General features: G+C 37.0%; 1 protein-coding gene across 1 annotated transcript in view; it reads right to left on the bottom strand.

Annotated features, from left to right (window-relative positions):
- Positions 1-27856, bottom strand: part of AXDND1 (axonemal dynein light chain domain containing 1) — an 88080-nt gene that overhangs the window by 20480 nt on the left and 39744 nt on the right. Inside the window, exons 12-21 of the mRNA XM_008696903.2 lie at positions 26547-26667; positions 24915-25016; positions 23859-24022; positions 22507-22579; positions 20218-20452; positions 15982-16183; positions 15066-15159; positions 9922-10121; positions 8786-8882; positions 136-246 (exon numbers count right to left, since the gene is read on the bottom strand). Of these exons, the coding sequence (XP_008695125.1) occupies positions 136-246; positions 8786-8882; positions 9922-10121; positions 15066-15159; positions 15982-16183; positions 20218-20452; positions 22507-22579; positions 23859-24022; positions 24915-25016; positions 26547-26667 (1399 nt within the window). The remainder of the gene's footprint in view (positions 1-135; positions 247-8785; positions 8883-9921; positions 10122-15065; positions 15160-15981; positions 16184-20217; positions 20453-22506; positions 22580-23858; positions 24023-24914; positions 25017-26546; positions 26668-27856) is intronic.

The raw sequence follows: 27856 nt of genomic DNA, 5'->3' as shown, positions 1-27856 counted from the left end.
TTCAGTCAGGGGCAAAATTCTCTTCTGCTAGAGTAAATAAATGAGGACTCAGAACATGAATCCTTATCTATTGAAATACGTGGGAAAAATACAGGAAGAACCTGAGTAATGACCATGCCAACACATGGCAAATACCTCTTCTCCAAATAGGCGTTCTTTTTCTTCCTTTGTCAGTAACTTCATTTTTCTGCCTTTGATCCCAGAAAGGAGGTGAGAACATGTGGTGATCCACTCATAACTTTCTCTCTGAGAAAAGAGAAAAGATAATTATTAAGCAGAAAAAAATCAGACTATACCAACTCATTTATTCACTCATTTCCATTGAGGAGCTACTGAGTACGACTCCTCTAAATACAACTCCATTCAATTAACTTGTTATTTGAAATCTTCAGTTCGAAGATTTGTGCAGAAATGATTCTCTATGAATACAGACCTAAAATCATATCACCTCTTTGTTTGAGATCTGGGTCGTATGGGGACAAGGAGCAGTGAAGTGCCATAAAACATGATGAAGAAAGACTGCTGGACTTATTACGGGCAGTCTGTCCCAACAAATGGTTCGCAACTGACCAGGTCAACTGGGATTGCATAACAATAATAATAAAAATAGTCCGCATTTACGTGGCATTAATTATATGCCAGATTCTGTTCTAAGCATGTGCAATAGTAACTCATTTGATCTTCAGTATGAAATATATGCTATTATTTTTTACGAAGTATAACTGAAATAACATTACATTGAGAACAAACTGATAGTTACCAGAGGGGAGGTGGGTGGGGGTAATAGGTGAAATAGGTGATAGGGATTAAGGAGGGCACTTGTCGTGATGAGCACCGGGTTATATATGGAAGTGTTGAATCACTATATCGTACACCTGAAACTAATATAACACTGTATGTTAACTAGAATTGAATTAAAAATTTAATTTAAAAAAATTTAGAAATTTTAAAAATGGATTAACCCCAAAACAAACACACACACACAAAAAGAAATAACATTAGTTTCAGGTGAACGACATAACGATTCATATTTGTATATATTACAACATGATCACTAAAATAAGTCTAGTGAATATCTGTCACCATACATGGTTAAAATTTTCTTTCTTGTGATGAGAACGGAAATATATACTACTACTATTCTCGTTTTTTAGATGAAGAAACTGAAGAACAGAGCAGTTGAACATCTTGCTCAAGGTCATATATATAGCTAAACACGGTATTTGGACTCTAATCCGGGTGGTATGGACTTCTAACTACTACAAAAATATTACTCCCCTGCCCACATTAAAATGAGTAAATAAAGATTGGGAGCACTGTTTTGGGGGCAGTGCCTGGGTAGTTCAGTCAGTTAAGCATCTGACTCTTCATCTCAGCTCAGGTCTTGATCTCAGGGTCATGAGTTCAAGCCCCACACTGGGGTCCATGCTGGGCGTGGAGCCTATTTAAAAAAAAAAAAAAAGAGGAAGAAGAAGAAGAAGAAGAGGGAGCAGCACTGTTTTGGAAGATGTTCTCACCCTTAAATAGCGAGATACCGGAAAGGTCTATAGCAGGTCGCATCCACCTGTAATGCTACATTCCCTTAACCAAGATCTCTTAAAGCTAAGATCTGGCTTCAGTGTATAAAAGAGACAGCAGAGGAAACTAGGAAACATTATCTTCTCTGGGGATGGAGATCTGGTCATTTTAACTATCAAAAAACTGTACTGCGTGGGGAAACAATGACCCACTTTAGGTTCCTGAAATCAACCATAAAGAACCGTAATATGTCTTACATTTTTCTCATTATTGACTTAATTTTAATTGTGGAATTATTATGAAATGTCAGAGCCAAAAAATTTTAGAAATCAAATCTAAAACCTTATGTTCTAAATAAGGAAACTGAAGCCTATGGGGGTAGAGTAAGTTTAGCACAGCTTCGTTCATGTCACTGATAAATTTCAATTCTTGATTCAAGGGTTAGGATGTTGTCTTATTCCATTTCAGAAAGAGGATCAAACAAGGGATGTGAAAGTATTGGGTTCTAGTCCTAAGTTCATATAATTGACTTCTTGAGTAAATCCTTAAAAGTCTTCTATGTATTAAAAACAAATGAGTTTGTGGGTGCCTGGGTGACGGTCAGTTAAGCAAGCATCTGCCTTCGACTCAGGTCATGATCTTGGGGTCCTTGGATCAAACCTCACATCAGGCTCCCCGCTCAATGGAAAGCCTGCTTCTCCGTCTCCATCTGCCTGCCACTCACCCTGCTTATGCTCTCTCTCTCTGCCAAATAAATTAATAAAATCTTTTAAAAAATGAGATTGTTGGTTTACTATAGGTGACCCTTATGCAGTAGAGAACTGGCGAAAGCCATCTTGTGGGGTGGGGCGTCCTAATTTGTAGAATTTGCTGATTTCCATGGCATACACACTCTCAGCATGGCAATTTCAATGGTATTCATCAATTCAATATGTTATCACTAAATGTGGAACTGGGAATGGGTGTGCACAGTCAGCTCTTGCTTGCCATTGTGAATCTCCTTCACACCACTGCCCCTAAGGATCCTTCCAACTACAAAATTGAAGCATATAATATTTAACTTGATTCTACCTAGAACAAAGAATTAGTTAATTTTGAAAATAGTAACAATATTTTTGAAATCTTATTTCTTCAGAGTTAATTCATCATTCATGAGAAATAAACTATTTTCTAGTTGAATTTGCATACTGTGAACCAGAAACTAGTCATTTTCTTATAAACTTCTCAGATATTGAGAATACTGCCATAAGACTTCTGATGGGGGTAAAAAAAAAATCAGTAGGATTCTTTTGATGAAAGTGTTACTATAATCTATGGAGTTAAGCAAGTTTTCCTTCAAAACCTTCAACATCACCTTTGACCAACTCTAGACCAGTTTTGTTATTAATCAAAACATACAGATCTCCTTCCATCAATACTCTTATTTAATTCTGATAAAGCCTAATTCAGAGCTGTGTCAATAAATGCGTCTGGTGTAAAGTAAAAGCACTAAAATTCACATCTGGGATAAAGAAGGAGTTAGGAAGCAAGGGATGGTCCTAAATGTTAAGCCTATTGTAGAGGATCAAAAGCAGGAGAAAGAAAAGATTAGAAGAGATTGTCTTTTATAGGGTACTAGTGGTGAGACTATGGTGGTAATGGAGTTATTAAGAATCAGACCAGATCAAGATATGCCAAGATCAGATGGTAAGTAAATAGAATTATTAGTTGCTGGACAATCTCAATGCTTGAGAAAGTAGGTAATCCCCAAGACTTCTTAAAAAAGTAATTTATCTAGGCAGCTATGGTGGAAGAGTTGATTAAGAACCATCAGTAAGAGTGATCAAAATCCAAAAGATGCTTACTTAAGAGGTTTCCCACTCCAGAATTCTGTCCAGTATCATGCAACTCTCATTTATTGGAAAGGAGCCCAAGAAATATTATATTGTGGGAAACTATCACTAAGATCATCCAAACATCGCTCCAGTAGGTTGGCAAGATGTTGTTCTTCAAGGGCTGGAATGTGGCTGGAACATGGCACAAGCCACACAGCATCACAGGATACCCACGTTAGACGAGGCTTCTCTAGAGGACCATCTTCCACTCTTCATGGTTTAGTAAGTGGGGAACAGCTTAACAGAAGACCTAAGTAGCCTGGTGGAAAGTGTAGGTTCTCAAAGAGATGGTCAGGTCATGGACCTCTAGTCATGGTCTGGGGTGGAGCAGGCAATAAATGGCTTATTGCATGAAGCTTCCACAAAATTTCATGAGGTGGGTGGTTTTATACAGGTCTCCCATGGTCCTCTCAGAAAAGGCGCTTCACAGCAATATCCCCACATATTGCTATAGTCTTAACTTTAATGGGGAGGTACACCTCAAACATCCTGAAATCCTCATTTTGAAATTGCCCTTAACTGGAAACATGGTCTCAGCTCACAGAGCTCTAGCCCTGATTAAGCAAATGAGAACTAAGCCATACTGCAGAACAGGTTCGTGAATCCTGACTGCCGTCTATGGCAGATCCAGCTTCCCCAGACCAGGAGCTCCACCACATCTGGCGGTGGGTAGCAGAGCTCCACCACATCTGGGGGTGGGTACCAGCAAAAGCTAGTTTCAGCAGGCCTGAGCAGATGTGAGCACATTTCTAAATGCACAGTGAGGGCTACAAGTTCCAAGAGATTGTTCAGTTCAGAGGCATATTAGTCTGTTGTGAAAAACAGAGGCTTTCCCAGAATCCAAATTAAAACTGAGACATTGAATTCCTAGATGAAAAGTGAAATCTATCGATAACCACATTCAAGTAGTGTAATATTCTTACTCCCCTGACATGTACCCTAAATATTCAGTGCTTTATTATTTTAATTTTCTACTGAATGAGAATTTGGTATTTTAAAATTTGGATTCAGCAACTATATTTATGAGGTTTGTTTCCCCTATAGTTATTGGAATTTTTTTAAAAACATTGCCAGCTATATGAAATACACTGGGAAAACTTTTGGTCATTATCTATGCTCTTAAATTTTTATATAGGATGGGGATTACCTGTTCTGAAAACACTTATCTATGGAGTCCAGGGTAAATTTTTAGTGTTTTTTTTGTTTTGTTTTCTGTTTTTAATCAATGCATCCATTTCCTCTCTGAAAATTGGCCAATTTTACCTTTCTAATATTACTTAATTTGTATTTTCCTAGAAAAGTATCCATCTCCTGGAGATTTTGAAATTAGTAAGATGGTGCACATATTTTACAACCTAATTTTTAAAAACAGTGAGACCTATCCTATATATAAGGCATGAAATACATATGTAGAATTTAGTAAGAACAGTCATCTATGGGCGCCTGGGTAGCGCAGTCGTTAAAGCGTCTGCCTTCGGTTCAGGGCGTGATCCCGGCGTACCAGGATCGAGTCCCACATCGGGCTCCTCCGCTATGAGCCTGCTTCTTCCTCTCCCACTCCCCCTGCTGTGTTCCCTCTCTCGCTGGCTGTCTCTCTGTCACATAAATAAATAAAATCTTTAAAAAAAAAAAAAAAAAAGAACAGTCATCTAAACATCACACAGGCCAGAAAAGAGGAATATTACCTGTACCCTATATGCCAGTCCTTATATACCATAATATATTTTATCCATTCCACTGTCTTTGACAGGTCCACTGTCTATGAACAGGTAATCATGATCTCAGCTATACCTTATGAAACTAGAAAAGAAAGAGTAAATTAAACACAAAGAAGTAGAAAAAAAGGAAATCATAAAGGCCAGGCTGGAAATTAAGGAAGTAGAAAACAGAAAAATAAAGCAAACAAATGAGACCAAAAGCTGGTTTTTGAGATCAAGAGAAATGGTAACTCTTTTTGTAGACTGATGAGGACAAAGAGAGAGAAGACACAAATTTTCAATAAGAGGAAGGAGACTGTGCACATCCTATCATTATTAAAAGGATAATAGGAGAATAATACAACTATGTCAATAAACTAAACAACTGAGGTGAAATCACAAATTTCTTATAAAACCAAAGCCACTGAGCTCACTCAAGAAGAAAAAAATCATAGCCTTATATCTAATAAAGAAATTGCTTTGAATCTGTTGAGGAAATTAGATAGCCTTTTAACTGAATTGCTCTATTTTTGTAATTTACAATTTTCCCACGGGGCCCAGACAGCTTAACTGATGAGTTCTACCAAACATTTAAGGAAGAAATAATGGACAATTCTACACAAATTGTTTCAGAAAAAAGAAGACTCATTCTAAGGCCAGCATTATCCTGATATCAAAACCAAACAAAGGTATTAGAAAACAAAACCACATAATCAATATCCCTCGATGAACATCAATGCAAAGATTCTAAACAAAACTAACAAACTGAATTTTGCAACATACAAAAAAGATAATACATTATGATCAAGTGGGGTTTATTCTAGGGATGCAAGTTTGGTTTAATGTTCAGTTCAAAAATCAATCAACGTACACTAGTTGCCCCTTTATCCATGGGGGATATGTTCCAAGACCCCCAGTGGATGCCTGAAACCACAGATAGTACCAAACCCTATATAAACTATGTTTTTTCCTATATGTACATATGTACGATAAAGGACACAGTAAGATATTAATAACAAATAACAAAACAGAACAATTATAACAATATACTGTAATAAAAGTATGTGAATGTGCTCTCTCTCTCTCAACATCTTACTGTACTGTACTCACCCTCCTTGTGACGATGTGAGATGATAAAATGCCTACATGATGAGACGACAGAGGCAGTATGACAGCATGAGGCTGCTCTTGACGTTGTGATGCTACATCAGCAGGAGGATCACCTACTGTGTTGGACTGTGTTGGCCATGGGTAACCAAAAAGGTGGAAAGTGAAACTGTGGATAAGGGGGTACTACTGGAATTCACCATATTAAAAAACTAAAAAACACAACTCATATGACCATCTCATTAGATGCAAAAAAGGATTTGAAAAAATACAACATTCATCTTTGACTTTAAAAAAGTTTATGCCTGGGTGGCTCAGTTATTTGAACGGTAGCCTCTTGGTTTCAGCTCATGAAACCAGGTCATGATCTCAGGGTCAGGAGCTCGAGCTCCACATGGAGCTCTATGCTCAGGACAGAGTTGGCTTGGGATTCTTTCCCCTCCCTCTCCCACCCCCTATGCTCCTCCCTGCCCCTGCCCACACACTGGCTCTCCCCCACCCCCGACCCCTCAAATAAATAAATAAATAAAAATCTTTAAGAAGTTTTTTCAGCAAACATGGACTAAAAAGGAACTTTCTCAACCTTATGATAAAGGGCATCTGTGAAACACCTACAGACACAGTTATACTTAAAGATGACAGAAGAAATACTTTTACCCTAAGACAGACAAGGCAAAGATATCAGCTTTCACCACCTTTATTCAAACTGGTACTGGAGAGTCTAGGTATTACAAAAGGCAAGAAAAATAAATAAAAGGCATACAGATTGGAAAGGAAGAGATAAGACTGCTCCTGTCTTCAGATGCCATGACTGTGAACAATGAAAAGTCTAAAAGACACTAAATGGGAAAAAAACTGCTTTAAAAAAGTAAGTTCAGCAAGGTCACAGGATATGAAATCAATATATTTTTAAAAATCAATTATAACTCTATATATTAGCAATGAATAATCAGAAATTGAAATTACAAATGAATCACTCATTTTAAAAAAATGAAACACTTATAATAGTACCAAAATATGTATTACATGGGGATAAATCTGACAAAAGATGTGTAGGGGCACCTGGGTGGCTGTTTAAGCGTCCACCTTCGGCTCAGGTCACAATCCCAGGGTCCTGAGATCAAGCCCCGAATTGAGCTCCCTGCTCAGCGGGGAGCCTGCTTCTCCCTCTACTCCTCCCCCTGCTTGTGCTCTCTCTCTCTCTCTTTCTCATGCTCTTTCTCTCATGCACTCTCTCTCTCAAATAAATAAACAAATAAATAAAATCTTAGGAAAAAAAAAGATTGTAAGACCTATACACTAAAAGCTGTTGTGTAAGACCTGTACACAACAAAACATTGTTGAAAGAAATAAAGGACTTAAGTCAATGAAGAAATATACCATCTTCACAGATCCAAAGACTCAATACTGTCAGGATGTGAATTCTTCACAAATTGATCAATAGATAAAATATAATCACAATCAAAATCCCAACAGGGTTTTTTGGAGAAATTGATAAGCTAATTTTGAAGTTTTCATATATGGAAAGAAAAGGACCTAGAATGGCCTGCTCAATTTTGAAAAAGAACAACAGGGACACCTGGGTGGCTCAGTCAGTTAAGTGTCTGCCTTCAGCTCAGGTCATGATCCCAGAATCCTGGGATCGAGTCCCACGTAGGGCTCCCTGCTCAGCAGGGAGCCTGCTTCTCCCTCTCCCTCTGCTCCTTCCCCAGCTCCTGTTTTCTCTCGCTCACTCTCTCAAGTAAATAAATCTTTGGGGAAAAAAAAATTGGAGGATACACTACTGAATTTCAAAAATTAAAAAATTTTAGTATTCAAGACAGTTTCATAACAGAACACAATAGAATGCCCAGAATAATACCCACTGTGGATGGCAGACCATATCAAGTTGGTGAGGCAGTGAAGCAACTGCAACATTCATACACTGCTGGCAGGAGCGGAAAATGGCTTAACTATTTTGGAAGACAGTTTGACAGTTTCTTAAAAAGTTAAACACACACATATACCATGTGACTTAGACATTCCATTCCTAGATATTTGCTCAAGAGAAATGAAAGCAATACATATGTACATGAATATGCATTGAAGCTTTGTTTGTAATCATCAAAACCGGCAACAATCCAAATGCCCATCAACAGAGAATGGATAAATAGTATATATCTCTATAATGAAATACTACGCAGCACTAAAAAAGCATGAGCTTTTAATCAAAGCAGCAGTGTGTGTGAATCTCAAAATAATTATGCCTCGTCAAAGAAGGCAGACCAAAAAAGTGTACGTTCTGTGTAATTCTATTTATATAAATTCTAGAAAATGAAGAATAATCTTTGGTGTTAAAAGTGGATCAGACATTGCCTGGGGAGGGGATGAGGCTAGAAGGAGAAATGACAAAGGGGTACAAGGAAACTTTGAATGTGTTCGATAATTTTCCTTTTTTTAATCGTCATAATCATTTTATGGGTGTATCCATAACTTAGAAATTATCAGATTGTATACTTTAAATATGTGTAGTTCGTTGTAAATCAAGTCAACCTAAGAAGTCTGCTAAAAACAAACGAAACAAAAGTAAGGGGAAGATAGTGTTATTACCTTCATCTCATCCAGCTCCTGAAGTTCTTTAGCAGGATTTTTTTCTAAGTGACCTGCTTTATTCAGAGCCATAGCTGTCACCAGCCCTTTGCAACAACTGGGGGGAAAAAAGCACACACATAGCATGACCTATTATTGTTGGTTCCTCTTCTAAGTGTTTTAAATCCTGATACAGTGGAAGTTTACCATAATAATTAAACTGTTGAGAATAATCTGTCTCTCAGTTTCTCACCCTCCATTCCTTTCACTCTTGACCATTGGTAACACTGAATGGAAATGAAGGCTAGATCATAAAAGCTACTTCCTGAATTTGAAGCAATCCTAGTGACACATACTTCCTAGTTAATAAATTATAATTTTTCAGACTTCATTTTTATTTGGTAGGAAACTTCTAGTTTTTCAGATATGACGGTTTTTCAGTTGGAATTTTTTTAAGAAATGTTTTGGGGGCACCTGGGTAGCTCTGTTGGTTAAGCACGTGCCTTCAACTCAGGTCAACTCAGGGTCCTGGGATGGAGCCCTGCATCAGGCTCCCTGCTCAGCTTGTTTCTCCCTCTCCCTTTCCCTCTGCCCACTCTTGCTCTCTCTCTCAAATAGATAATAAAATAATAAATAAAATTTTTAAAAAAGAGATGTTTCAGTTGGTGTTCAGTGAAACCAAACATATTTAGTGAGATATAAGTGTACATTCAGTTTTGCATGGAATGACACAGAAGTACAAGCTTCTTCATAAATGCTCCCCAGTATGTGCAAACATGCAAGATATATCTTATTAGTGCAAGCAAGTGGGCCTTTTTGGGTTAATTAGGTTTTCTTTTTACTAATTCTCACTCCCGTATATATATATGTATATATATATATACACACACACACACATATATATACACATACATACTTCCCACCATACCTATGGTAACATTGTGTTCAAAAGAATTCTAAAACCATTGGGAAAACACTAAAATCATGTATTTCAATTGGTCAGTGTTGAAACTAGTTTAAAAACTAGAAAAACTAGCATTTCTTTCAAGGTTTTAAGACAGTCCCTTATTGCTGCTACCTCCCTGACCTTATCCCCTCTGCTTTATGTCACATTTAATCTTCAAAAAGACAGTAATAAAACAACCAGATAGTTTCACCTGCTCAAATAGCTGGAATATTGCGCCAACTTTCTGGCCAGCGCAATCGCGTCTAGCTCTAACTTTGCAACTCCTAGATCGTGTTTCTCAGCACTTTCCTTCCTCAAATTTGGGAGAGTGTTTTGGTCAGTAAAGTCAGGCACCATTAAAATCAGCAAGCTTACCATCCACTGGATCATAGATATATGCAATTCATCCATCTGTTAAAAAATGATTACAATACAAATGACCCATTTTAAATAAATCAAACAGTGAAAACCATACCAAATTTTAAAATAGAAATCACACCAGTGCCCAACTTTTAACAACACTCTCATTCTTAATGACATCAAATCATCACTACTCAGCTAGGGTAACCTTAGTTTCTGTTGCTCACTATACTACATTAAACTACCCTCCGCCTCTGTAGCTTGGTCAAGGGTATTAACCCATTAAAACTGCAGTTCCCCAATTGTGTACCAAGGCATCAAAGGGCTCTGCAGCAAACTCTCAAGGATGCCATGGGATTTTAAACTCTTGAGGGAAGTAACAGTGATGTGTGACATCTATCAGCACAGCACGAATGTGACATGGTTCACAGTTCCAACATTAGACGCACCGTATCACTTCTAATGGCATCTTACCTTTGCAAAGCTGGTTTTATTGATGGTTGTGTAGTAAAAAAACAAAAACAAAAACAAAAAACAAGTACTTGGAAAATCAAGGTACAACAAGCACTGACGGTGGCACTGTACAACCTGGTTCCAAGGTTAGAGAAGTTGTACAGTGCCCAAGTACATACGTTCCATTGGTAAATAATTTTGATTAGAGGAGAATAAAATAAAAGGTTCTTTTTCTTTTCAATGTATGTACATCTAATAAGTTAAATTAAGACATTTAATTTTAGGGATGCCTGGGTGGCTTGGGCAGTTAAGCATCTGCCTTTGGCTCAGGTCAGTATCCTGGGGTCCTGGAATCGAGTCCCGCATTGGGCTCCTTTCTCAGTGGGGAGCCTGCTTTTCCCTCTGCCTGCCGCTCCCTTGCTTGTGCTCACTCGATCTATGTCTCTGACAAAATAAATAATTTTTTAAAAAATAAATTTAAAAAATACATTAAATTTTACAAAGCTTATTTGAGTAAGTGATTAGAAATCAGGCAGCATCAAAACCAAAAAAACAGTTAGGGGCCTGCAGGCGGGGCCAGGAAAAAGATTTTAATAGAGAAGATGCTAAGGCAGAGCAAAGAAATTATTTATAATAGACTCTGACTCAAATGTTGGCCTTTTTTGGGGAAATTTCATTCTTTGGCTGTTGTGATAGTTGTTCTTGAGTTTCATTTTCTCGTAATCAAGAACATCTGGTTGATTATGATTAGTTCCTGAGTTTTGTTTTCTTAGACTCAAGTGCGTGGACTCTGGCTTTCGTTCGTTTATAGAGGCTACCATGGGCACCAGAGCTACCCCAGTCTAATGCCTCCTTGTTTAACTGTTTTAACATGTGCTACTTTTTCAAACAGTTTCTAAGTTACTAGGACAGAAATATTTAGAAAGTTGTTTGAACCTACCTACTTAATCAACTGGACTCTGAGGTCTTTCTTTTGGTTTAGGAGTATGAAATACTGAGGCACAAAGGGCAGCAAGCAGTTAAGCTTGGGAACCTCTGCATTATGCTATTTGCAGAGGCTGGGACCCAGAAATCAAACGCAGAAAACTTCACGAAATGCAAACGGCAAGCACACCATACTCTTCAAATGCTCTATGCCCTTTCTCTGTTGGTGAGTTCCTCAGTACTCTTCTCTAGGCTTAAACATGACCTACTCTGAGAAGGGTTTTTAACTTCCACTGGCTTTAATTTGCTCCTTTCCCCACATTTCTATGGTACTTGGTACATTTCTATTACAACGGTCTGTGACCTCAATTAGCCTGTCCGTCTCTTTAACACACGGGCCATCATTTTATCCCTCAAAACCACACACAGAACTTGGCAAAGAATTAAGTGCTTAATAGATGTTTGTTAAATGGACAAATAAAAATCAAACTTGGTAGCCCATCTGGTAGTAAAACCCAAGCTCCCCGCCTCAGAAGGAAAGGTTGTTAATGACCTAAAGCAGTGTTAAGGAATGTATTTTTACACCTTAATTAACACCTCAGGAAAAGGGCAATTCTTCCTGAGGAATGGTTTAAAAAGACTGCTATCCCATTTCTAAGGTTTTTCCCCCCACATTCACAAACTATGCCCCTGCTGCTTCTCAAAGTAAATACATTCCTAACTGTTCTTTCCTATATCAATGGCCTGGATTATACTCTCATTGAAAGACTCATTTGTACTTACATAAAATATTAATCAATCCTTGAACCATCCCTAATAAACAAACAGAAACATGTTATCTTTATTTTAGAGTTATATTGGAGAGATTAAATGGTAGAATCTAGGGCATGCAAGAGTTCATAGAATTTAAAATTAGAATCAAATGAAACACAAAAGTATATCTTTTACTTTCTCAAAGATATGAAAGCATTCTTTGTAATTAGATAGAGAGTACGTATGATAAGTTTTATAATAAACCAGAGGTTTACTGTGATCCTGGTACAAAATTCGTAAGAGAAATTTTAATGAATTAAGTGATTTTCTTTTATGAAAAGACTTGTTCCAAATTCACTAATCTTGTCAGGGATGACAAGTAGATACTTAGCCACCTTCTAGCTGATTTTTTAAAATCATATTTAATTTGTCCTTTCAAAATATAAGTGATGTTTAATAATGAGTCAGAGAAATTCATATTATGGACAGGTCATTTTAAAATGGATAAGAAGAATTTCCATTTTGGTATGATTTTGCTGCTAACAATGAGGCATAGCTCGCTTTTTAAAACTTTCAAACTTATACACTTGAAAATCTGGAAATAAGTGTCTAATTGTTCTAAAATCTTACAATTAAAGTGTTTCAGCTGGCTGAGAATCTTTTCCTAAAACGTAGAAGTGCTCCATCGTCTAATGTCAGCAAGAACAACTGAATGACATTACAGGAGAGGGAAAATTTTACTAGTCAATTTAATAGAAACCCTTGCATAACACTGATGGAATTAAAGGATGAGTAGTATTATTTAATAAATATAGTTAATAACGCACTTCTTCAATTTCAATTCGTGTTTCTTTGTGAGCTGTCATTTCAGAATGACAGTTCTTAAAAGCTAGAGCTGAAGCTGACCTTCAAAGGACTTTATCACTAAGTCTTAACTTGTGATTATAAAAAATTATGAAGCCTATTCACTCACATCAGTTTTTTAACTATCACTAAAATTTATCTTAAAGCATTGTTTACTTCATCCTGTTTCACTGTTTGTATGTGTTTTATACACATAAGTTAGGAACGACAAAGGTTTTTTTGCTGATACAGACACGTGGTGAAAAGGGTGTGAGGATCAGTGTTTTAGCCTGTCAAGCAGCACAGAGTAGATGGAGTTCCTACGTAAAGGAAAAAACAAAACAAAATTGAAGGTAAGAAAATGAATCAGAAAGGAAAATGAATGGTGGGTGGAAAAAAAGCAAGCTTTTTCATTTTTAAATAGTTATAGCAGTTAATATGGATATACACAGTTCCTCAAGGAATTAATAATCTTGCAAGTTTTCTATGCACTTTAATTATAATATCATCACGTAGTGTTAAAATAGAGCTATATTAAGGCACTTTCTAAATAACGCTGGATTATAAAGACTGAAATCCATAATATAAAAAATTGAGTAAATGATTCCATGGAGATAAACACCCAATAGTAAACGGAGTATTTACCAAAGAAGGGGTTAATGTAGCAATACCATAAGACAACAATGCTGGAATGTTCTTCCTTACTTCATTCAGTAAGTATTTATTTAGTCTCATTATGTGTACTCTGCTACCCTTTTTCTTAATTTTGGTTGTCTTCCACGTTATAGAAATTTCTCCTAAGTCTGGGGATCTCCTGGTTCATTCTTCTAGTCTTTATATATTTGCTCCTCAACTCTTGGTGTCTATATGTTTACAATATATTCATAGACTGTGATATAATGTAATGCTTTGTAAATAGCATTCCCATATTACATCACAGTCTCTGCCTTTCAAATTCCTTTTTTTTAAAAAAAAGATTGTATTTATTTATTTGAGAGAGAGAGACCAAGAGAGAAGTAAACAGAGTGGGGGGAGGGAGGCAGAGGGAGAAGCAGACTCCCCACCAAGCTGGGAGCCAGTCACAGGGGTCCATCCCAGGACCTTGGGATCATGACCTGAGCTGAAGACAGCCGCTTAACTGACTGAGCCACCCAGGCGCTCCTCAAATTTCTAATTTAAGCAATATTTAAGTGAATTAAGTTCATTTTACCAATTTTGTAAGATCAAATATTTGCAAACTAAGTTTAATTACAATAAGAGATTCCTGTGTAACTCTAGATTATAATTAAGACTACGTGGTAGAAGTAAATGTAGTAAACCATGCCTTTGGAAATTATTATTTCAGGTTGTGCTGGTTAAGAAGTCCACAGGTTCAGGGGTGGCTCAGTCAGTTGACTGTCTGGCTCTTGATTTTGGCTCAGGTCATGATCTCAGGGCCGTGAGATCCATCCCCATGTCTGGCTCTGTGCTAAGCAGGGAGTCTGCTTGAGATTCTCTCTCTCTCTCCCCCTGCCCTCCCCCTGCTCATGTGTGTGCTCTCTCTCTCTAAAATAAATAAATAAATCTTTAAAAAAAAAAGTTCACAAGTTCAGTTCTTCAGAATTGCAGAACAATTCTATTTGTTCTAAAAATTATAGACTAATAGTATTGTGGCATCTTGTGTTTCTTCCTAATATCATGTTTCTGTCATCCTTCAGCCAGGCAGGAGCACCAACATAAATCCTTAAAATGTTCACATTCCAGATTAATACTATTTAGAGGGAAAAATCAGTATACTGAGTAAAGACTAAAGATAATAATTAGAACTCAAAACTTTTGATCATCTCTGAAACTTCATTTCAAATGCAGGAACATACTACATTTAAAAATCCCTGCAAATCATTTGAGTAATTATATCACAGAAGTTCCCATTTCGCCCTCCTAACTTCCTGCTTCAGTTGGATAGGCATGACCTAGCCTTTCCTTGAAGAAAACTCCCAGCCAAGGCAAAATATAATTTCACAAACCCCTACAAGTACATACGTGGCGCTGAAGTTCAATGTTACCATTGTTAATCTCATTGCCTAGCTTCAAAAGCCATTGTTGAATCATGTTAAATATTTGTGCTTGGAGTACCCTGAAGGAAAAATCAAGTAAAATAAATATAAGATATGCTTAGAGTGTAAAAGTCTAACTATCAGCTAAAAGAAAGGGTTTTATTTGTCCAGGCCTAGGAAATGTAGGTGTTGACAACTATTTGGGAATTCAGGGAAAGGGGAATCAAAGCCCTGAATTACCTGGTATATTGACTTCCTCCCTATCACAGCCTTCCCGACCCTGGGCAGGTAGCAACTGGCATGATGCACTTTGGACAACATAGATCTTACCTTCAGTGCTAGTTCTGTACTGTAAAAACTCACACTTATACCCTTTACATTCACTTCTAGGCAGTGAGACCACAAAGTGAGAAGAATGAATTTTAAATTCTCAAGAGATCAATTTCCAACATGAAAGTGTGAGGAGCAAAGTTGATTCACGCCCCCCCAGGGAAGCTGGTGAGAATTATTTAAAAAACGAAACTAAACTAAAACAGTGAAAGCCTCTGCAAACGTCCTAAGGCCAAAGAGCAACTGAAGAAACGTGTGTTCAAGACAATCTATGAAAATTCAATAAGAAAGGCAAGAAGAGCCTAGTATTTAAAACTAGACTACTCCCCCTCTTGCCGCTCTCAGCTCAGGGAGGCCGAAACTCCACTCTAGACTACTACAGCCAAGAACACAGAAATCCCTCCCTCCCTCCCCCTCCAGCTCCCACTCAGAGGGCTCTCTTCCTGGGAGGCAAAGGACTTCCAAGACTTCCTATGTGACCCCAGTCTCCTGTTGCTGAGGCTAGGTACTGGGAAAATGCAGCCTAGAAGTGGGGATTCCCTTCTGTCCAGCAGAAAGCTATGGGAACTTACAGGCCAGAATCCACATCCATATACTGAGGAACGGTACCAATAACATTTATCGATGCATCCAACTGAGATTTCATTACATTAACTTTTTCATTAAGTCCTTCCCATTCTTCCTGAAGCATTTCAGGAAACTCCAGAGCATTTGCCAACTTGAAAGAACAGAATTCTAGAGAACTAACCAAACTTGAAAGAATTTTAGAGATACCTAGAAAAGTGAGAAAAGTACTAACTTTTAAAAGTATTCATAAGTCTACCATTGCAATAATAAATTACAAAAATACTAAAGGGCAGGGGCATATCTTCTTTTCATCTTTTTATTATCCTGCAGTTTGCCTAGCAGAGAATCTTGCAAAGAGTAGTTCTTAAACAAATGTTTCATGAATAAGCACAGTGCAGTCAGTGCTTTTCTGACTGATGGACTATTTATTTGATAAATAAGTTTTATAATAAACCAGAGGTTTACTGTGATCCTGGTACAAAATTCGTAAGAGAAATTTTAATTAATTTTAATTTTAATTGATTTTCTTAAGTTTCTTGTCTTCTCAGCTGAGAACCAAATGCATTAAACTCAGAAACCACAAATTACAGTTTTCTATAATAGGCATTAATTCACTTAATCATTTTGTTAAGAAGACAATGATGATAAACAACTTCTTTGTGATTATAGGATAGTTAATAACAGAAATGAGAATAGTACTTGCGTCATTTTTTAGGTCATTGTTTAGGTTTTCATGAAGCTTATAGTTTTGGTCTGAACAAGGATTGAGTCTGGATCCTAATCTTTGACTGTGAAATCATGGCAAAATACCCTCTCTATACCTTTGTCTTATCTCATTTGCAAAATAAGAGATGAAATGCTCCCATCTTAGGGGCACCTGGGTGGCTCAGTCATTTAAGTGTCTGCCTTCGGTTCAAGTCATGATCCCAGGGTCCTGGGATTGAGTCCCACATCAGGCTCTCTGCTCAGCAGGGAGTCTGCTTCTCCCCTTCTCCCTCTCACTCTCCCTCTGTGTTCTCCTTCTCTCTCTCTCTCAAATAAATAAATAAATAAATAAATAAATAAATAAAATCTTAAAAAAAAAAAGAAATGCTCCCATCTTAGAAATTTATAAAGAGAAATAATTAAAAAGCAAACTTCTTCTGTCCTTGATGAAAATATTTTACTGCCTTCATCAGTAAACTTTGATCTCTTATGAGTATTCAAAATGATCTGTTAATTTCACTATCATTCATCATTTTGACTTCCTCATTTATTCTAAACCATTTTACTATTTCATTTTTTTCTCTGCCCACCATATATTTTCATGGGGAAGTATTAGCATCTTATCTCTAACTACATTACTGATGCTATAGTAAGATTGTGTTTTCCCAATGGAAGTAGTTTTATGTTGAACAACAGTGCCAGTCAATGGACGAGGGTTGCCTAAACACTTCACTGGGAAGGATTTTTTTTTTTTTTAATTTAAGTAGGCTCCATGCCCAACATGGGCTTGAACTCATGACCCTGAAATCAAGAGTCACATGCTCTACCGACTGAGCCAGCCAGGCAGCCTCGCTGGGAAGGATTCTTTTTTTTTTTAATTTATTTATTTGACAGAGAGAGAGACAGCCAGCGAAAGAGGGAACACACAAGCAGGGGCAGTGGGAAAGGAAGAAGCAGGCTCCCATCGGAGGAGCCTGATGCAGGGCTCGATCCCAGAACGCTGGGATCATGCCGTGAGCCGAAGGCAGACGCTTAACGACTGAGCCACCCAGGCGCCCCATCACTGGGAAGGATTCTTAAGTAACACATGACGCAGTGAGTAAAGTCATCATTCTCATGAAATACAGTATCATCCAGAGTCTCAAATTATCTTTAGAATTTCTCACACACAACGTCCAACATCAATAAGAAACAGTCAGGAATATGAAAATAATTGACTCTTAAAAGTCAAGACAAAATACAGACAATTTAAAAAGACCTATAGGAGAACCAGATAGTACCGAATTATCAGGCACGGACTTTAAAATTAACTGTGAGCAGAATAGAAAGCCCAGAAGTACACCCACACTTACATGGTCAATTAATCTATGACAAAGGAGGCAAGTATATATGATGGGGAAAAGACAGTCTCCTATAAATGGTGCTGGGAAAAATGGACAGCTGCATGCAAAAGAATGAAATTGGACAATTGTCTTACACCATACGCAAAAATAAACACAAAATGATTAAAGAGTAAATGTAAGACCTGAAGCCATAAAACTCCTAGAAGAAAACAGGCAGTAATCTACCACAAAGCAACGGTAATCGAGACAGTTGGTACTGGCACAAGGACAGACATCCAGATCAATGGAATAGAACTCAAAGTCCAAAAATAAACCCAAACATGTATGGTCAACTAATTTTTAACAAGAGTGTCAAGACCATTAAATGTGGAAAATATGGTCTTTCTAACAAATGGTAGAGGTGTAACTGAATATCCACATGCAAAACAAGCCTTTACCTCACACTATATACAAAAATTAACTCAAAATGGGCAAATACCATAATATAAGAGCAAAAACTACAAAAGTCTTAGATGAACACGTAAGAATAAACTTCATGACTTTAAATTTGTCAAGGGATTCAAAGACATGGCACTGAAAGCACAAACAAAAAAAGAAAAAAAATAGATAAATTAGACTTCATCAAAATTTAAAATTTTTGCACTGCAAAGGACACAATAAAAAAATGAAAAAACAGCCCAAGAGTAAGAAAATATTTACAGTTCATATATCTGAAAAAAAAACACTTTATCTAGAGTATATAAAGAACTCTAACAACTCAATAACAGAAAGACAAAAAACCCAGTTAAAACACAGACAAAGGATTTGGATAGACATTTCTCCAAAGAAGATATACAAATGGCTAATAAGCCTCGAAAAGATGCTCAACATAGTAGTGATCAGAAAAACATGAATCAAAGCCATAATGCGATACTACTACACACCCACTGGTATGGCTAGAATCAAAAAGTCAAATAACAAGTGATGGCAAGGATGTGGAGAAATCAGAGCCCTCATACACTGGGGGTGGGTTTTAAAGTGATCAGGCCTTGGGCACCTGGGTGGCTCAGTCGTTAAGCATCTGCCTTCGGCTTGGGTCATGATCCCAGAGTCCCGCGATGAAGTCCCAAACTGGGCTCCCAGCTCAGCGGGGAGCCTGTTTCTCCCTCTGACCCTCACCCCACTTGTGCTCTCTCTCTCTCTCAAATAAATAAATTATTTTTAAAAAATTAAAAAATAAAAAATAAATAAGATGATCCGGCCTCTTTGAAAACAGTGTGACAGTCCTCAAAAACTTAAAGATAGAGTTACTACTTGACCAACAATTTTACTCCTAGATATACACCTGAGAGAAATGAAAACATATTTCCACACAGAAATGTGTAAACAAATGTTTATATTACCATTATTCATAATGGCTAAAAAGTGGAAACAACACAGGGGCAGCTGGATGGCTCAGCTAGTTAAGCATGTGCCTTAGGCTTAAGTCATGATCCTAAGGTCCTGAGATCGAGTCCCACATCAGGTTCCTTGCTCAGCTGGGAGCCTGCATCTCCCTCTGCCTGCTGCTCCCCCTGCTTGTGTGCTCTCTCTATCTCTCTCCCTGATTAAAAAAGAAAAAAAGAGGGGCGCCTGGGTGGCACAGCGGTAGAGCGTCTGCCTTCGGCTCAGGACGTGATCCCGGCGTTGTGGGATCGAGCCCCACATCAGGCTCCTCTGCTATGAGCCTGCTTCTTCCTCTCCCACTCCCCCTGCTTGTGTTCCCTCTCTCACTGGCTGTCTCTATCTCTGTCGAATAAATAAATAAAAAATCTTAAAAAAAAAAAAAAAAGAAAGAAAAAGAAAAAAAGAAAAAGAAAAAGCAGTACTCAATGCTTTATTTTGCTTGATTTTTAAAACCATACGTAACAGGGCACCTGAGTGGCTCAGTCGGTTAAGCGTCTGCCTTTGGCCCAGGGCGTGATCCCAAGTGATCCAGGGTCCTGATCGAGCCCCCACATCGGGCTCCCTGCTCAACAGGGAGCCTGCTTCTCCCTCTCCCATTCCCCCGCTTATGTACTCGCTCTCTCTCTGTCAAATAAATAAATAAAATCTTAAAAAAAAAAAACCCATATGTAACATTATTTAGATTTTAAATATTACTTGTATTACAAATAATAATCACTATTAAAATGCTTTATAATGTCAAGCAACATGTCATTGTTTCTTTCTTACCATTATCCCCATTTATTCTTATTTCAAAATCTTTGTAGAGTCTTCCTATGGTTTTTGCAATTTCCTTCATGTGCTGTTGCTCTGGTGGCATCTCCCCCTCCATACTTTTATGGCGATTCAATATCGCAAACCCAACATCTGTCCAGTTTTCCTGTAAATGTTTAATAATCTTGAGAGAATCATATTTTGACACTAGCAAATCCCCAGTATACTTGTCTTTATCTTCATTCAACATCTAGAGAATGAAACGGGGTGAGGAAATTAGACTATTATTCACTAATGATTCATCAGAGTCTACCCAGATCTTTATTTCCCAATGATGGCCAATTATTTTAGTTGTATACCCTATTATTATTTGCTCATACAATTTTTTCATATGACATAATTTTATTTTCAAAATTAAAGTGGGGGCAGCTGGGTGGCTCAGTCGGTTAAGCATCTGCCTTCAGCTTAGGTCATGATCCCAGAATCCTGGGATCAAGCCCTGCCTCAGGCTCCCTGCTTAGCAGGGAGCTTGCTTCTCCCTCTCCCTCTGCCTGCCACTCCCTCTGCTTGTGCTTTCTCTCTATATCAAATAAATAAACAAAATCTTTAAAAAAAACTAAAGTGAATTTAAATTAATTATAATACCCTGTAAGATAACCCATATTTTACCAGAGGAAAATAATTATTTTAAATGCCGTATAGGTAAAAATGAATGACAAGCAAATACGGACCAGAGAGCCGAGCTACCTGCTTTGGTGAGGATATCACATATCTGTTTACATGATCCCCACTGGACTGGGAAAGTTGCTAGAATATATATGCTATGTTTTATTTGTCTAGCCTAGAGTCCAAGTCCTATAACAGAGTGCAATTTACCTATTTGTGACTCGGATAATGCAAACGAATCTCCCATGCTTCAAAAAGAGTAATCAGTACAGGGAAGCAATGTAGCAGAGCAATTAAGGGCAAGGATTTTGGAGGTGGAGAGACCTGGACTCATTCTGACTCCACCACTTACCATTTATAGACAACTTAGGCAAGTGACTTAACATTTCTAAGCTTCCCTTTCGCATCTGTGAGATGGGGATTATAAAACCCACGTCCGGTGGCTGCCATGAAGAGTAAGTACTATAATGTGTGGAAAGCACCTTCAGCCTGACACAGTAAGTGCTTAATGAATGCGGATTATTATTATTCCTATGAAATAAAGCAGCATGATGTTTTTTCAGTCTTATCTATGCAATGTCAAAATTGCCAGATAAACAGTAAAGTCACTAAACCTGCTATATATAAACAAGACAACAAACATCTTCAATTCTGAGAATATTCTGCTCCCATCTTTCCAGAAGACAAGAAAACAGCTTCCTGGGATCTGGAGGAGACTTCATCAGGTCATGAGTCTGACACTCGCTTTGGAGGTATTTCAATATTTTACATGTTTTCCTTTGTCAGACTGCTATGACATTATAGTAACTTGATTAATGGAAGCTATTTTCAAAGCTCAAACTCTTTTAAGATGTTATTAATAAACAAAGTGTAATATACACCTACAGTGGAATATTCTTCAGCTTTTGAAAGGAAGGAAATCCTGACACAGGCGACCAAGCAGATAAGCCTTAAGGACATTATGCTAAAGGAAATAAGCCCATCGCAAAGGGACAAATACTGTGATTCCAGACATATGGTGTCTGGCATAGTCAAATTTAGAGAGACAGAAAGTGGAATGGTGGTTGCCAGGGGCTGGGGGAGGAGGAAATAGAGGGGGTTCTTGTTTCATGGGTAGAATTCCAGTTTAAGATGATGAAAAAATTCTGGACATGGATGGTGGTGGTGGGTGCACAACAACGTAAATTTACTTAACGCCCCTGAACAATACACTGAAAAATGACAGACGGTAAATGTGATGGTACGTATATGCTGTACCGCAAGTTTTTAAAAAGATGTTATAAAGTTTAAAAGTCCAAGTTGTCCTGAAGACAGAAGGCAGGTACAGGAGAGGCACAAATGTCACTTATATCTGACAATTAGAGGAGAGATTCAGAACTACCCTCACTGCCACCCAAGTATCTTTTCCCAGTTTTACCTGGCAGCCTAACTTTATTTGCCTCAAAAATCTAAAATAGAACTGAAAATAAAATATTTAAGAGTATTTTTAAAAGCTCCTGGAATCTTGCTGTTTTCTTTGTCTTTCATAAAACGCAGTATGGCATTTTGAAAGGATGAGGTGTGACTCAGTTGTAGGTGACGAGTGCCAAGCTTACAAACAGAATTTTGATTACGAAACAGTTTATTGGAAAGTCTTACCTTTTGCCACTGCTTGAAGTCTGGAATAACTGATTCGAGTATATTTTCTTTACTGGGAGACGAAATTTCTTTTCTATTGGAAGAAGGAAAAGGAGCAAAGCAGGATCTCAGAATGATGGATAAACAAACAAAGTCATGAGTCCATACACTATAGAACAATATTAGGTTTCTCCTGACTGATTTTCAAACATGCCTTCCATCCTCATAGGCATTCATCTTAAAATCTGCAAATGTAAATATAATTTCAGCCTCCAACCAGCCCTGAGCAATCAAGTTACAGGGTCAGAGGACATGCGAGAATTAAAAGGGTGGTCTCTGGGTCTTTGCCATCCAAAATTAGATCATCTTAAGAGTAATTCCTGATGAATACAGCAGACAAAACAATTTATAAATAGGAGGGAAGCCTAATGAATAATTAAGACTCAACATTTAGGTCAGGAGCCCCAACTTTTGGTAAGAAAGTTTCCTTTAATATCTCTGAAGTCTCACAGGGAGAAAGCTCTTGATAGAAGTTTCTGAAGAGAAAGAGAAATGAGAATCCCTGCCCCACCGGCGCTCTCCTCCAAGCTAAGAGTCAGCAAACAGTTGAAACAGGGATGGCAGCAGCCCACAGCTTGGATATGTACCAGCTTCAGCTTCCAGAACTTCCAACTCTGCTAACTCGGAAACCTTAGAGGATCTGAAAAACCAAAACCATTGTCCTCAATTTGAAATGGAAATGGTACCTACATGTTTGTTTCCTCAATAGACAAAGCATCTTAAAGTAATAAAAAAAAAAAAAAAACCTTAGCAGTCACGGAATCAAGCCTGCATTCAAAGTCCAGATTCCCACTAACTTTGGCTGCAATTTAATCATTCTACCTTGACTTAACTACCTTATAGGCAATCTTGTCCATGTCAGATTTCTCTGTTACAAAATATAACATCCAATCAAAATCAATCACCTTATAATGGCCACCCGCTAATTCTATTTCTCTGCATATGCACTACCCTACAGAATCTGCAGATGCATCCAGAGATTCAGGGGCTCCAATAATAACGACATAAGCTGATGTGATTTTAAGAAGACAGAAGAAAAGAGAAGAGCAAAAAAAGAAAAGAAAAACAGCTGAACAGAATGGAGGCAGCAGCAGGTGGGCAGAAGGAGCAGGTTGGACCATAGAGATGGTTAGCACTAGAAACCACAAAACCCCTAGCAGGCCTGCAACCTTGGAAGGGCTGCGAGTTGCCCAACCAAATCAATGTTAGAGTCATCACAAGAGAAAAGACAGGCAGAGAAGAAGAGAGAAAGAATTGGCTGAGTTATCAGACATGACACAGTATAATCAAAAACAAGATTCTTGTAGACCCACCCATCATTTCTGAAGAATTCCTGCCATTTGATAAGGCCATCCTTAATAGTTTGCAATTTCTCCCTTGTAGACTCTTCATTTTGTTCCACTTCCTTTTTAAATTTATTCATTGAGCTTCTCCATTTCTGTGTCAACTTCTGCAATAGTGCAAGGTCTGCAGTGTCCTAGATAACAACGCATGGAATCAAATGACTCATTCACTTATTCACATAACAAATACTTATTAGCATACACTAATACTATTAATTAGTATATTAATATTGGAATACTGGAGACGTCCATAGAAAATGGATCAAAATTGAAAAGATATTCCTCTTTCAAAATATCATCAGTAACACCACACAGTTCCTTTGCTGGTGGATTTTCCATGGTACATAAAATATTGGAAACAAGATATTTTTCCTTTGCAACATGAGCCCAATTTCCCCACAGATGTTCATGGGAGGTAGTGTGGTACATTGGAAAGAACAGGAATTTCAAAGCCAAACAAAACCAAATGTGAACCTTAGCCAATTATTGGCTATGTAACCTTATGGGATGTTATTTAATTTAATGGGATTAATTTTTCTTACCCATAAAATAAAGACCCTAATATATATCTCACAGGATTGTTATAAGAATGAAATGAAATGACTAGTGTAAATGGTATGACTCTAGAAACACACTAAATGGCACTTCTCTCCTTTTCAACCAAGTATGCTCATTGAATTTTCGCATAAAATTGCATAAAATGCATTAAGAATACCACTATTTCAATGAACACAGCTACTTACATTTTTTTAGTTTAAATACTAAAAATAGAATAAGTCTATAAATAACATTTACAGTATTATTAACTTAGATAAATTGCTTAAATTGCTTTAATTAGGCTAGAACACAAATATAAAGAAGAACATTTATTCACATTTCCTTAGATTTTTCATTCTGCTCGCAATAAAGCACAAATACAGAACTATATCTAAAATTTAATCTATAAACTTAGGAAAGGCATCTTGTAGTTTCAACCCTCAAAGGCTAGAGCCTCTTTTCCCATAACATCAGTGAATTGAACTTTACCTTGGTTGACAGCAGTATGATGAAATGCTTAGCATATTTATTCCAACCTTTTTCATTGAGGTAAAGTCTTTTAGCCAATATGACTCTATTTTTTTCAATTACCTATTTGAAAAAAGTACTACAATGAGGAATCTAAGACGTTAATAAACCACTGTGATTTACTAAACCCAAACCAATTTCATATATCAATTTTTCATTGAATCATTAATTCAATCACAATTTCTTGTTTAAATCATGAGCTAATTTGAATCATAAACTCATGTTTTCTAAAACTACTAAACTGGAATCAAACTGAAATATATAGCAGAGGTTCTCAAGCAACCGGATCTCAAAACCCCTTTACACTCTTAAAAATTAGTGAAGACTCCAAAGAGCTTTGGTTATATGCATTATACCTACTTGATATTCACTGTATTGAAACTTAAAACTGAAATTATTTAAAATATATATTTGTTGATTCACTTAAACATAACAATAAATCTATTATATGTTAACATAAACAGTATTTTTAGGCACTCCTGTGCAAATGAGAGTGAAAAAGGCAAATAACATCTCAATATGATGATGAAACTAGTTTTCACTTTGTGAGAGGGTCTCATGTATCCCCAGGGGGTCCTTGGACCATACTTTGAGAACCACTGTATATTGAATCAATTATATAGTTATTCAACAAATGACTGTTCCAGACACTGTGCATATAGCCACAAACAAAAGAGACAAAGTCCTTTTTTTAGGGAGGTGACATTCTAGCTGTCATTCATTTCCTGTTGGAAGGGCCTTTAGGGATGAGCTAATACAAACCACCACCAATTCAAGGTATTTTTCCGCAGAAACCAATACAATGGGTCACTTCTCTATTATTTAAATACTTCTGGAGTGAAGAAACGCACTTGTCTTCTTCTTTATTACTACTGAACAGGCCTAGCTCTAAATATATATTATACATTTACTGTCATGATTGTTTCCCCTTGACATGTCATTTTAAAATTCTGCATCAGGATGAAACATTATGTCCTAGATGAGGTCTGACTATTCCAGAGGAAAATGAAACAGAAGTTTGAATCTGTTGAGGGTCATAATTTGCTGTTAATACTTAGTAAACACCAGTCCCAGGTGTAAGAATAGGCAACCACCAGCAAACATTTCAGAAAAATAGAATACTGTAGGACTATGGCACTTCCCTAAAGTATTACATTAATGGCCAACAGATGGCCATATTTTAACTCATTTGTCATCTTAGATGCCAAGGTAACAGAACCGAAGTCATATAATCCTAATACGGTTACACAGTGTGAAAAAATGCAAACAACTTTTCCTAGTTTATTATTAGTATAAATTAAAGTTGAAAGTTTTAACATGTTCACAAACAACAGAAAAAAATTTTGCTCATACTTCATTGATTATGGTGAAAAAAAGAGTCCTTAAGTACTGGGCAATAGCCAGGCACTTAAGAGAGAAGAAACAAAAGAAAAAAACATTACTTTCCTTTTTCAAGGCCCATAACAACTACATTATTCATAAATTAAATATGCGCCTCACTTTTAAAAATTTTGTCTAGATTATGGAAAATTATAAAACAAAACTTTATTCAGTCAAAAAAGAAGTCTGAGTTATGATTCCAGATGAACCAACCTTTAGGGCCAGTTCATATGTGGCTGAGCTCCAGAGATCTCTTTCTGCCATTAACTGTTTAATATCACTCTCCATCCTTCCTCTTTGCAATGTGTATAAGTCATGGTATTCTTCTACAATCCTAAAAGAAAAATTAAAAGGTATATACACACTTTCTTTTTGAGAAGTCACATTTATCAGATAATTGTTACGATACTGGACATTTAAAAAAACAACTTTGTTCTAAAATAGGCAATTTGTTCCTTTAAAATTCATCATAAAATAATTATGGCATAATTGCTGGATATTAATAACACTAATACCCAGTGAAATAGAAGAAAAAAATAATCACATTTCATTTATAAATCTTATAAAAGTCTTAAAGAAAAAAATTCAATATATTGTTCCTTGCTCTAAATGTTTTTCTTCATATTGTTTATTCACTAGAACTTTCACAATATGGTATTCCAATAGTATAACAGCAGTATATCTAATAAAAAAACTGAATACAAAACAGAGTTAGGATTCTTTATTAAAGACACAACGCCCAGTAATTATGAACCACTATACTTTTAAATTATAATTACAATTATATATAAGATCTTATAATTAATATAAGATTTAAAGAAATTCTCTACCAACCAACTAAAAGATTAAGTAAAATCAAGTAAGTACCTTTTTCCTAACTATCTTTTCTTCATGCTTACTAGAACATACCTTTTCTTTCCAACTTACACCGAAGCTTAAAATTAAATTAGAATTAAAAGTTCTTCTGAGATTAAATACAAAGGGGTTTAAATGTAAAGGGGTAGCATTTCACAAGCCATTTGAAAGACCTCCTCCCAAGGAACTTTGCTACAAGAATTAAAGTCCTGTTACAGAGATTCAGCAAAGTGGCAGGATATAAAAGCAATGCACAGAAATCAGTTGCATTTCTACACACTAACAATGAGACAGAAGAAAGAGAAATTAAGAAGTGGATCTCATTTATAATTTCACCAAAAATCACAATATACCTAGGAGTAAACCTAACCAAAGAGGTAAAGGATCTGTACTCAGAAAACTATAGAACACTCATGAAAGAAATTGAGGAAGACACAAAGAAATGGAAAAATGTTCTATGCTCATGGTTTGGAAGAAAGATAATGTGGGTTTGTTTTTTTTTTTAAGATTCTATGTATTTATTTGAGAGAGAGAGAGAAAGCATGCATGAGCACAAGCGGCGGCGGGGGGTGGGGGGGCGTTTGGAGAGGCAGAGGGAGAAGCACACTCCCTGCTGACCAGGGAGCCTGACATGGGTCTCCATTCCAGGACCATGGGATTATGACCTG

Source organism: Ursus maritimus, unplaced genomic scaffold (genome assembly GCF_017311325.1).
Source record: "Ursus maritimus isolate PB19 unplaced genomic scaffold, ASM1731132v1 scaffold_2, whole genome shotgun sequence".
Taxonomy (NCBI): domain Eukaryota; kingdom Metazoa; phylum Chordata; class Mammalia; order Carnivora; family Ursidae; genus Ursus; species Ursus maritimus.
This window is presented reverse-complemented; position numbering and strand designations above follow the sequence as displayed.